Raw genomic sequence first — 13,489 nt, forward strand, 5'->3', positions numbered from 1 at the left:
GATTTTAGTCTTATTCAGATATGTATTAGTGACATAAGAGTGCAATGAGAAGAACATTAGATTTAAATACAGGACACTTGGTTTTAGTTGCTCTGCTGATTATTTTTTATGGCTTTGGGTGAACCACTTAATTCTTATAGGCTTGTTCAGTGTAACTTGAAAGTGACCTTAAAGATGATGACATCTAACCTCTTATTTTTACAACTTCTCTATCTATTCTCTAGAAAATGAATAGCTTTGACAAGGTGGTCTTTAAAGTTGCTTACCAGTTCTAGATTTTGTGACCAACTCCTATTCTTTCCTAAGAGAGCTTTTGGCTGAGAAATGGGGTTAGTCTTTGGAACTTGTAGTCCATATTCCCAGGTTCAAGATTAATGTTTCTCTTCCTGCTATGTTTCCTAGTTAACAACTGTAGTTGAAATAATAGACCCAGTCAGTGACTGTCCAGATTTTCTAGCAGCCACTTCAAAAGAAGTGAACAGCACCCAATAACACATCAATCCTAATTAGGCAATTGTAGTACCCTAGTGAGAGATCTCAGAGGTTGCTTTCAGATATTTGGATATGCTCATCTAATAGTCGTTTACTAAGCATTTACCATATGCAAAGAACAATGCTAGGCAGTGGGAAAGATATAAAGATAATTTTAAGGCATGATCCCAGATGGGATCTCTGAACAGTCTATAAATCCAGAACATAAATGTTAGCCTCAGGTGGGGACAAGCTGGTAAGATAAGGAATCCTTCATTGAATATGGCATTTCATCCGATTGAAAGCTTCTTCCATTACTATGAAGCAAGAGTTGTCAAAAGTATAGTCTGCAGATGTGTAGAGATCTCTGAAACTCTTTCCAGGAGTTCTGGAGAAAAGATTATTTTTGAAAAGTGTTGAAAAGATAAAAGTTTGGAGCTTCACTATGAAAGAAAACATGGGGCTCTATTGAAGATTACCTTCTGCTAGATTACCCAGCCTTTGTTAACGCTCTCTCTCTTTCCCTGTCTTTGTTTTATTAGTGCTGACACTGAAGGCACCTACAATAGACAGTGCCTCTCCTGTGATTTGATCGAGAATTGTACTTACTTCAGTGCATCCTTCAGTCACAACATGGACTATTTCTTGTTGAAGTGTGAAGGTAAGTGCTTGACATGATTTCAAACCTCTTTTTGTGAAATGGAGCTCTGTCAGGAGGCATGTCAGGATCAGAATTTCTCCCAGGGTGAGCTCTCATCCTCAATCCTGGCAAAGAAGTCCCTATTCCCCATATGGCCCATAGAAAAATGGCAGCGGGGAGATGGTACTGATTGAACCAACTGCCTTGGGAAATTGCCAAACATCTGTCTGTGTACAGACTTCTAGGTTAGCTGTCAAGGCTGCATGCTTATTAAAATAGTTTATTTTTTAAAACATTCAACCAGTCTTATCACATATTGGAATTAATGAATTTGTGCTCCATGAAGTGACTTCTGCTAAGTGATTATAGCACAGAGCTGGCAGAGGCCATCTATGTCAGTTCGCTGCCTTTTTAAGGATAGAGAGTTCATTCACCCCCCTCCAACCCTTTCCACTTCTTTCTTCCTCTCTTCTCCATATAACACTATTAAAGACAAGTCTCTATAGAATCTTTCTCCCTAATGTGTCTGGAATATACAAGAAAAATAGTGCCCAGCAGCTGAATTCAACCATCCCATCCCAAAAAGTATTAAGAAGATTTGCTGTATACGTAAGGTGTTCATCTGTTAAAAGAAACAATAAGAAAAATCCTAAAACTGCTTTTCTTGCTTTTAAAAAAAAACTTTAAATTGCACTCCAGATATGATATGTGAGAGCTGTGGAATATCATGAGAAGAGAAAGTTTTGTTATAGTAGCTTAGACACTGATGTAGACCAGAAGAATATAAAATAGATACCAAGGACGGCAGGGGAGTTGGGTGGGAAGGGAGGAGGAGTATGGCAAACATTAATAAGTATATAGCACCTCCCATGTATCAGGTTCTGTGTTAAGCTCTATTACAAATATTCTTTTCTTTGATCCTCACAAATCCTGTGAGGTAGGTGCAATTATTGTCACCATTTTACAGTTGAGGAAACTGAAGTAAACCAAGATATATATATATATGAGAAGAATCTAATTATTCTCCATTATGTCAATATTTTATGACACTCAGTACCATTGGTTAGAAATGATGATAGAGAGTAGAGACAGAGACAATTATTTAAAACATCTCAAAGTCTTATAATACTGAGTAATTGAGATATCACTATAATTTACGATTAAGCTTTATTTTCAAATTTCTATTTACTAATGATTTTAATAAGGTCCAACTCCCTAAATTCCTTATGTACCTACAAAGGATATTTGATATTTGCTGTTAGCACACACCAGTCCAATCACTTCCAATAACATTGCAAAAGAACGTATGAGTAAACAAATCCACTCATTTACATTTTGTTAAAGATTATCTCCATAGTGCAGTAATGTCTCATTTTAACATTCTCTATTCTCTACAACTCTAGCCTTGGCTATAATGTCTTATTTGTTCTTGCTTTTATTTGAGTACCCAATTTACAGGTGAGAGGACTAATTAAGCAATAAAAGACATTAGAAAACATTGTTCCTTCATTAAAAGTCATAAAATATCAGACCTATAAGGGATTTTGAGAGTATTTTGTTTATTCTTGTCATCCTGCAAATTCTCATTTTAAGAAGGGAGAAAAGGGCAAGGTATGGATCCCAAAGTCTCAGATGTAATAGTTTTAGTTGCTTAATAAAAGGGGCCATTATCCAAGAAAACATAATTCTCCATTTACAGATAAATCAAACTAAATATTGCATTGTAAATATAGATTTTTTAAAAATACTACCAAATGCCCTCAGTGCAAAGACTGCATTCTAAGCCAAATTCTTTAAGGAGGGAATTTCATTATTTAGATATTGCTCTTTATTAAATCTATAGATATTATATCTATATAGTAAATTAACATACAATATAGCACATAAACAAGAAATGAAACAAAGGGGCCTTAATAATGATTACATTATTAAATGATTTTCCTGACTTAGACTCATGGACTATCAGACCCAGAAGGATTCTTGACAAGACATTTGGTCTAATCCTGTCTTCAGATAGCCTATATTATGGGGAGAGGATAAACAGTATATGAATACTATGAATGCCATCAATTGATACCTCTACAATATTGGCAGGAGAATCTTTAAAGTCCAAAAATCACATTACATGTATTATCTTATTTGATGTATCTGATGAAATCTCATTAACAGATTTTCTTTAAAGTGGAATGAGTTCTCATTTTTGCATTTTTCTATCCTCTATGCTTTTTTACAGAACCTTATTTGTTCATTCTTCATTTTAAGCAACTTTAATTTTTTAATAATATTTTACTTTTCTCTGATTATACATAAAAACAATTTTTAGCATTTGTTGGGGTTTTTTTTAATTTTTGAGTTCCAACTTTTATCTTTTATTTTCCCCTTCTCTTCCTGAGACAATAAACAATCAGTTGAAGGTTGTACATGGAGTAACTTTAATTTTAAAATTAGTTCATTCTAAAAGGCAGTTGGTAGGACAGTGGTTAAAGTGCTCCCCCTGGTATCAGGAAGACCTGTGTTCAAATCTAGCCTCATACACTAATACATTGTTGGTGGAACTGTGAATGGATCCAACCATTCTGGAGAGCAATTTGGAACTATGTTCAAAAAGTTATCAAACTGTGCATACCCTTTGACCCAGCAATGTTTCTATTGGGCTTATATCCCAAAGAGATCTTAAAGAAAGGAAAGGGACCCACATGTTCAAAAATGGTTGTGGCAGCCCTTTTTGTAGTGGCCAGAAACTGGAATGGCTGAATAAGTTATGGTATATGAATGTTATGGAATAACAATGATAAGAAATGATCAGAAGGATAATTTTAGAGAGGTCTGGAGAAACTTACATGAACTGATGCTGAGTGAAATGAGCAGAACCAGGAGATCATTGTACATGGCAATATCAGTATTATACAATGATCAGTTCTGATGGACGTGACTCTTTCCAACAATGACATCATTGATGCCATCTCCATTGATCTTGTGATGAAGAGAGCCATCTACACCCAGAGAAAGGACTGTAGGAACTAAATGTGGATCACAACATAATAATTTTACCCTTTTTGTTGTTGTTTCCTTGCATTTTGTTTTCTTACTCATTTACTTTTTTTGATTTGATTTCTCTTGTACAGCAAGAAAATTGTATAAATATGTATAAACATATTTATACAATATGTATATATTATACATATATACATATGTTGGATTTAACATATATTTTAACATGTTTAATATATATTTAATTGCTTGCCATCTAGGGGAGAGGGTGGGGATAAGGAAGAGAAAATCTGAAACACGTGGCTATGCAAGGGTCAGTGTTGTCAAGTTATCCGTGCATATGTTTTGAAAATAAAAAGCTTTATATATAAAAAAAAAAAATCTAGTCTCAGATGCTTACTAGATATGTGGCTCTGGGAAAATCATTTAATCTCTGTTTTCCTCTGTTTCCTCAACTATCAAATGGAGTTAACAATGATACCTAACTCAAAGACTTGTAAAAATCAAATGAGATAATGAATATAAAAAGCATGTAGCACAGTGCATGACACATATTCCCTTTCTTTCCCCCCCTAAAAGAGCCAAACTTTTAAGAAATATAGACTGTCTTATAATGGTTTCATTCTAATCCTTCACTCTTGCTCAAAGGCAATGAGTTCAAGTAACTGTGTACACCAGTTTGTCTTGACGTCAACCACTTGTCATCTTGTCCTGTAGCTAGAATGTCTGTTAGGTGTTAAGGGAGAGGTCAATCCTCCGAGAGCCTCCACAGCTATGGATCATAGCATCTGAAGGAGTTGCAAGGTAGTCTTTGCTGACACAGGTGTTGTGGACTGGGAATGAGATATATTGGAGACAGAGGGAAGAGAAGAAAGGTCAGACAATGCAACGGCCTCTCAGTCAGAGAGGTCAGAAAACAGCACCTGCCTCTCAGTCAAAGAACAGCAACTGCCTCTCATTCTCCTTGTATCATCCTTTCACAAGAGGAGATCCATTCTGGGTTGGATCTCCAAGCAGCCACTGTCAGGTGGCTCCCGGTTATTCCAGCAGCTCTCCCGTGTATTCAAACAGTTGGGAATCTGAAAACCCAGGTTCTAATATCACCTTTGCCATTAATTTTCTTATTATACCTTGGTCCTGTCTTTATAAGTCTCATGTTCTTCCTCTTTGAAATGAATTTTGGATTAGGTGATCCTTGATAAGCTCCCTACTAGTCTGAACTTTCTACAAGTAATATACTGAGATGCATATATCTGATGAAATCTCATTAACAGATTTCCGCATTAAGAGGGATCATATGATTTGATCCACTCTGTAAGAGAAGAGCAAAATTTGAGGCAATATGGTGGAAAGGAAAGAGTGCTGATTCCACCGTCAGAGGAATTTGGTACAAATCCCACTATTCACCATTACTCTCCAGAAAGTCACAGCCTTCTGGGGCCCCATTCCCTCATCTGCAACTTGACTCAACAGATTAAGTAATCTCTCAGGTTCCTTCTGGTTTTGCATCTATGAGTCTATAATTAAGAATTCAGTGTACTATATAGTAAATTATAGACAGAACTCTGAGTAGAATGCTATATATAATAAAGACCAGTATGTACATAAAGAATGTAATTCATAGACTATAGAACTATTCAATTTTCACAAACACCCCTGCCCCAAATCTTCACTCTCTCCCTCTCTCCTCTTCTCTTCTTATCTTTTCTTTTTTCTCTCTCCTTTTTCTTCTCTCTCTTTTTTCTCTTTCTTCCTTTTTTTCTCTCTCCTCTCAGTCTCTTTCCTCTATCTCTGTTTTTCTCTCATTTTCTATCTTCTTTCTCCTTTCTCTCTCTTCTCTCTTTTTTCTTTCTCCCTCTCTTTTTCTTCTCTCTCTTTTGTTTCTTTCCCCCCCCCCGATCTCTCTCTCTCCTTCTCTCTCCCTTTTTCTCTCATTTTCTGTCTTCTCTCCTCCTCTCCCCTCTTATTCACTCTTTTCTATCTCTTCTCTCATTTTCTCTATCTTATCACTGTCTCATACACACATTCACATTCACTCACATATTTACATATATTATTCATATATATTCGTATATCCATACAAGTAAATATTATTTAGAGTTCATATATTCAAAGGTCTTCTTCTAGTCCAATCTCTTTATTTTCCATATAAGGAAACTGAGGCCCAAAGAGTTTAAGAGTCTTGCCTAAGTTCACATAAATGGTAAATTATCCCTAAAGTCTCCTCCAGTTCTTGCATTTTATGACAAAGTCTTCATAAAAGTAAGCATGGCTATCCCAGCAAGAGAAGCCCTCCTTTTATGCTTTCTCAGTCCTCTTTTCATTGAGGAATTTTCCAGATATTTCCTTTTAAGTGTTACTTCAGCCTGAGGCTTCTTTCCTTTCCAAATCTTTTATCTGGGATGGCATTCGGTCTGAGTCTCTTTAACATTTCCCATCATGCCCCTACAAGTGAAAGCCAGGATATTCTACTTCATTGTCTTGAGGCAGAATTGTGCCTAATGGTGAGGTGGATGCTATGGTAACTTTGTGCAAGATTTGTGAGTCTCCAGCCAAATCCAGCATGCACCTCAGCCCCTAAGTAACTGAACCGAAGATTCCAATTTACATGATTTAAGTTTCACTTTCACAGCATCAATTTGGGGGCATTAGATCCTTCTTCTCTGGAAACCATATCCCAGGAACATGATTTATTCTCTTCCTAGCTTGTCAGAAGAACCTCATCAATCCTGTTTCTAAGAAACCTCTGAGCACCATCAGAAATGGAAGCAGTTCATGAATCAGAGACAAACTGCGTCCCTTCTTAAAATGTGGTTAAAAATCAAAGCTGCTTTCTTTGGACCCCGGGATCCTTCTTATGTGACCTTTGGTGAAGGGTAGGGCACAGTCTGGGTTTCAGGGAGTGACTGGAGCTGCAGGATTCTAATTCCCAGGATGCTTACAAATCTGCATTTTTAGGAACAGAGGGCTAACAATATCAGAACAGAATCACCAAACTAAAACATTCCTGTAGTCTCCTCCAGTTCTTAATCTGTGATAATCAATTTAAAAGTGCACTGAATTCATCCCAGATAGATCAAAGACTATTAACTACTATGACTTCAGAGAGAACTAAATATGAATCTTACTTCTGACATTTAACTAACTCTGTAAAGTGAGAAAAAAATTTAACCTCATCTATAAAATGAGTATAATAACATCCACTTTTCAACATTGTTGTGAAACTCAAATCTAATATGTATGTCAGCATGCATGTATGCATATGTGTATATATGTATGTGTGTATATATGTGTGTGTATCTATTTGTGTATATATGAAAGAAATCTTATGATGATATAAAAATTCCAATTATTATTGTTATTAGTATTTTAAACTAGTCTCTCTCAATCCACAGATTGTCACTCCCCTCATGGTCAATATTTCCTATGATCACAATAATCATCACAATCAGCAAAACTATAGTACAAAAAAAATGGGAAAGGTATTGGATTTGGAGTCGAGAGAGCTGAGTTCAGATCCTAGCTCTCTTACTTCCTCTGTTACTGTATAATGATGGGCAAACCACTTGATGTCTCTAACTTGTTTTCTCCTCTGTAAAATGGGAATAGCTACATTTGCCCTACCTACCTCTCAGCACTATTTCCAGGAATGCTGTTCATAACAGGATTATGGATTATCTCATCACCATTATCATTGTTCTTATCTTTTTTTAAAGGTTTATTGTCATTATGATCTATGTCTTATGACAGACTTCTGGCAGAAGGGAGTCCCTCCTTGCAGTACATATTGAGCCTTGCTTTCTACATCTAGACTCCCTGTGTCATTTTCCCCCAATGCAGATGAGGCTATCAATAGCTCTGTTCTGGGACCTTGTTGATGGTACATGGTTCATGGAAAAGCTAAAGAAATTGGGAAAAACAGCCCTTTAAGAAGTTTGGATGCTGTGAATAATACATAAAATAATGGCAAACAGTTCAATACAAAACTTTATTGCAAACAGTAGAGAAAAGGAGGGAGAAGAAAAAGGATCTGATAAACCCAGTCATTTATAATAGCATAGATTGTAATCTGGTAAAGGCAGCTATTGGGTAACATGTTCCATTTAGCAAGAAAGGACTATGTCATTGTATAATCCCCTTGAGGAGATGCTCCAAAGGTACCTTTCAAAGAGAATGGTTCTTGTACTCTGATTTTGGGTGGCCTCCCTTGGAGCTAGATAATTTGCATATCAAGGCTCAAGGTCAAATATTATTTTGGGGATTTGTATAATAGAAAAACAAGCTGGTGGTAGACTAAATTTGGGGGACAAAGTTATACTAACCTTTGAAAAATATCAGTGTTTTCCCATGAATGTATTCTATGTGTTTACACTTCCCATAAAGAGAGACCTTTGGATATAATCTTATAATATTTAGGAGGTGTCACTAATACACACAACACCTGTGGAAAACTGGGTTTCTCACAGCATTTAAGGGCAGACCCAGATACAAAGAAAGACTCTTTTCTCGTTCCCTTTCCCTTGAAAGCATCCCCTGTTTCTTTTGTCTTTTGTATTCACACCTGGGAAAACCATCAAGACTTATCCCTTAATAGGAGATGTAATGCAAGGAGAAAAGTAAGATTTTGAGCTATAAAATTTGTTACATGTATTGTTCAATCATTTTTCAATCATCTCTGATTCTTTGAGACTCCATTTGGGGTTTCCTTGGTAAAGATACTGTAGTGGTTTGCTATTTTCTTCTTCAGCTCATTTTACAGATGAGGAAACTGAGACAAACTGGGTCACATAGCTAGTGAGTGTCTGAGATTACATTTAAATTCATGATTCTCCTTGACTCTGTCCATTATCCACTATGCCAGCCACTATAGCTACCCTAGATGCCTTGTATTATTACACATGCAATGAAATATTTGCACTTGATTTTTAATGTCCATTATAGGTCTGACATTGCATGGTTGTATAATTCTAAGCAATCAAATCAGAGTTTCCTAGATTATAAGATCTAGAAAAGCATAAATGCTCTCTTAAATATTTTCACATCTTCTCCAGACCCTAATATGATGCATGGCACATAGTAGATAGTAAATAATTGCTATGAGCAAGTGAATGAATGAAACCAGATACTACTACAAATTATTTGCATGAAATAACTCATTTTGATGTTCTTTCTAAGGAATGACTTTTTGCAAGACTTTACATCTTCAACTTCTACCTCAATATGGTGCAAGGAAAATCAGATCAGCAGGTAGCCTCAGTGGGTTGCCTAAGAAGCAGGGGAAAAAATATGCCAAATACAGTCTTGCTGGGATTAGATATCATTAATTAGCCCACCAAAGAGACAGGCAATTCTCCCAAATAGGGCTTAGTCTACCAAAAAAAAATCAGATGATTCCTTTGGTTCATCCAGCCTTCAGCCATCATCTGGATATATCTTATACTGAATTTCCAAAGCATTAACCTGGGCTTCCTGGCATTGTTGGGCATCTTGATATTATTAAGCTTGTATTTATCCAAGGGAACTTCCAAAACTGTGTTTGCAACACTTTTGATTATAGCTGAGTGGGGAAGTCTGTTAAATATTTCAGATGCATATATTTATCTCTGTGGGGCAGTATTTAACATGAAGGAATCGAGTTTGGGATGTCTAAAGACATTTTTGGTAGTAAACTCATATTATCCATGAAAATTAAAAGAGATACTTCAGAAAGCAGATTTCAATAAACTTAGTAATCAGTTACAAAGGATCCCATACCACAAACAAACATATCACAAGAAGACCAATTATAGTTTAACTGCCAAATAAACACCTCCAGGAGGAAGATGGTTGTCCCCTCCCACTATTCCTCCCAATTCTGGGTTTACTTGAGGGGGTGTTCGTTCCTATGCAGAAATCAATATGTAAGTATTAATTAAATAACTTATTTATTAAGAATTAAGTATTAGCATTGTCAGGCCCGGTGCTGGGTGTGGAGACATCATCATTTTTCCTAGAGATTATACACCCACTTCAAAGCCATGCTTTGTTCTTGGATTTTCAATCTGGTTGAAAAATATAATGAACTTCAGTAAATAGTAATGTCTTATATCCATGCCTTCCTTTCCATTTCTACTGCTACCAATCTAATTTAGGCTCTTATGGCCTAGTGAAATAACCTCTAAGTAGTTTCCTCGACTCTAGAATTTCTGCTGATGCAGTCCCTTTTGCACAATACTGCCAAATGAATGTTCCCAAAGCACAGCTATGCTTGCTTTTACTCCAATGATAAATAAAGTTGAAGCTCTTTATCTTGACATTTAAGGCCCTATATAGTCTGGCCCCAGCCTATCTTTCCACACTTATCTTCTCTCGTCCTCTACATTTACCCTGGGTTCTAGCCAAGATGGACTATATGCTACCTCTTTCCCAATTTGCTCAAGCCATCCTCATCAGCCAGAATGCACCAACCCTCTGCCCCCATCTATATCTGTTAATCCTGTGCATTTTCAGGAATTAATTCAGACATCACCTTCTCCATGAAGCCATTCACATCTCTTCCTTCCTCCCCAACCAAAAGAATTCTATTTATGCCTTTCTGAGGACCCTTATTTCCTTCTTTTATGATAATGATTATTTTTCTGTCTCTCTTATCTCTCCTAGTAAGTTGTAAGCTATAAGTATGCATCATGCATATTAGGTGTTCAATAAGTTTTTATTGAATGAACATTGGTTAAGCAATAGAGGTAGCTAGTAGCTAAGAGTACAGTGGGTAGAATGTTGGAAGACTAACGGCAAATCCCTGCCTCACCAGTCTGGGAAACATGAACAAGTCTATTTCCTCATCTGCAAAATGGGAATAATTATAGTACTCACCTCTCAGAGTTGGTATGAGACTCAAATGAGATAACTTGTAGGTAATTTTACAAAAATGAAGCAGTAGCTATTAAGTATATGCCATATTTAAGGCACCTTGGGAGAACTTTATAAACCAGAAGATAGGAACCTGTTTCCTCAAAGACTTTATAAATCATGATCAATACATAACCTCTCTTAGCACCTCCTTAGCATCTGGAGCCAGGCCTGAATCAATGAGTTAATTCTGTAGGATTTGTATTTTTTTTTAACATCTAGCAGTTAATTTAGCTGCCATTTTTAGTACACTCTGAAAGGCATCCATCAGGAAGAAAGTTTAAAATATGCATTAAAAGATGGTTTGTTGCCATTACTCATATATGCAGGCTTATAATCTACATGTATAAGAAGGGCTTTCAGTTTGACATCAAAATATTATAAATAAGATAGGGGAAAGAAGTGAGGAAAATGAGACCCAGTGTGCTTGCTTATAGCCACATGAGCAAGAGAGGTAGATTTAGATTGTATCATAGTTATTTGTGGACACATTTTACTGACCTACTGTCTTAAGGACAAGAGCTGTATCTTGTTCTTTTATACTCCATCTCACACAGGAATGTTGCACAAAGAGATTTCAATACCTTTCTTCCTAAGTCAAAGACACATATTAGTGATGTTTTAAAAAGCAGCCTCCAGGAAATGATGGCGTATATAGTGAGACACTTTCTTTTTTACTATGGCCAATGAGGGAATTTGTTTTGCTTGAATATATCTATTTGTTACAAGGAATTTGCTTTTGGTTTTTTTTTTCCTAATAGAGTGGAATAGGAAAGGAGGAAGAAAATGGATTTTCTTTTTTTTTTTTAAATAAAATTTAATTAAAAAAAAAAAAACAGATTCAGGTTCATCCATAACATCTGATTAAAAGAGTAAGATGTAATAGAGTCAGAAGGCAGGGTATGAAGTCTACTTTTCCAGAGTGACTTTGGGGTACAGTAGACAAGACATTGATTCCAAACTAAGAAGACCAAGATTCAAATAAATCTTAACATGCTTATTATCTTTGTGACAGATGGCAGGCATTTACCCTCCATAGGCCTCAGTTTCTTGATCTGTAAAATGAGGAAGCTGAACTAAATTGTCAGATTGCTAGACTGTGGTCTCTTCCGGCTCTAAATCTAGTCAACTGTTTGGGTTCTAATTTCTTCCCCAATAAAATAACAGTTGGACTAGCAAATTTCTAAAGAGCTTTGTAGCTGCCATATTTTCTTTTCTGCAATTCTACTTTCTTGGTGCAGCTGAGATAGAGCACTAAGCCGGGAGTCAGGAATACTCATCTTTCTAAATTCAAATCTGACCGGGGCAAGTCACTTATTCCTTTTTGCCTCAGTTTCCACATCTGCAAAATGAGCTGGAGAAGGAAATAAGAAACTACTCCAGCATCACAAAGGGTCAGATACAACTGAACTGAAAAGGTTCAGTCAGATGACTGAACAACAACCAACCTCTTTGGTGTATGGCACTCAATAATGCTCCATTATGTTCATGATCCTAAATCATCAAAGGAAGGTTTCATTTGGTTCAGTTGAATGTTAGCATAATTTGTTTTTTCTTGTCCTCCAAAAACTGGTCATCCTTAGGTAGCAGAGATGATAATTCTCTCTTTAAAAAATTGCCTATTAACCAGAACACTTTTTTTAACATTTTTTCAAAATATAGTATTTAACTGAAGTGGTCCAGTCTAATCACTATTTGGGTAGAGCTGGAATATAACTGACTTTGTAATTTACTTTGATGCTAAGATTTTTTTTGGTCAGAAAGGTAAATTTGCTCATAGCAAGTGAATCTTAGAAATGACCCCAGGTCTTTTTTACTTGAAGTCTAGCACTCAATTGGTTATTCCAGACCATCTTTCCAATGCAGGGATAAAGAATAAGTTTTTAATAGATACATAGTTATATTTCGTTCTGTGGCAATAGCAATACAAGGTTCTATATGGACTTGGAATCTCAGCAAGGGTGTATGTGTGTGTGTGTGTGTGTGTGTGTGTTTTGTATGTGTAGAGGCAAAGTGGGGAGGGGAGTTTAGTCCAGATGTTTAGCAGGCTCCATCTGTCTAATGGTGGAGGCATCCATCTTCTTTTAAATTTAATTTTACAAATGTTAATTTTCATTCCCCTTTCCAAATTAGCAACAACAACAAAACTGTATGCTAAGATTTTACAGTGATTCTTTTCTTTATTTTTTAATTTCTGAGGACAGAGAAGAATTCATTTCTTTTTTTTTTCTTCTATTAGTAGGTATTAGTGGGATCATTAGGAATTAGGAGGGATATTTCTGTCAATAGGCAAGTATGTATCATATCATGAGAGGACAGAAGGGAAAGCCACTAAAAACCTATGCTGATAACATGTGTTGATCAACAGCTATTATTTCATTTTTTCTACCTCCATTGAAGGCACTAGGTGAATTTTTGGAGAGAGGGGGTTATCATATAACCTAAAACAGCTGAGATGTGATTGATTCATGGCTTGCAAAAAACTCCAAACTTACTGTA

The 13,489-nt window shown here is 36.1% G+C and overlaps 1 protein-coding gene across 5 annotated transcripts in view; it reads left to right on the plus strand.

Annotated features, from left to right (window-relative positions):
- DPP6 (dipeptidyl peptidase like 6) overlaps positions 1 to 13,489 on the plus strand; it is a 1,318,691-nt gene that overhangs the window by 1,196,852 nt on the left and 108,350 nt on the right. For all 5 annotated transcript variants that reach the window (XM_031941254.1, XM_031941257.1, XM_031941253.1 and 2 more), the window contains exon 16: positions 1,014 to 1,132. In XM_031941254.1, the coding sequence (XP_031797114.1) occupies positions 1,014 to 1,132 (119 nt within the window). The remainder of the gene's footprint in view (positions 1 to 1,013; positions 1,133 to 13,489) is intronic.

This window comes from Sarcophilus harrisii, chromosome 5 (assembly GCF_902635505.1).
Source record: "Sarcophilus harrisii chromosome 5, mSarHar1.11, whole genome shotgun sequence".
Taxonomy (NCBI): Eukaryota; Metazoa; Chordata; class Mammalia; order Dasyuromorphia; family Dasyuridae; genus Sarcophilus; species Sarcophilus harrisii.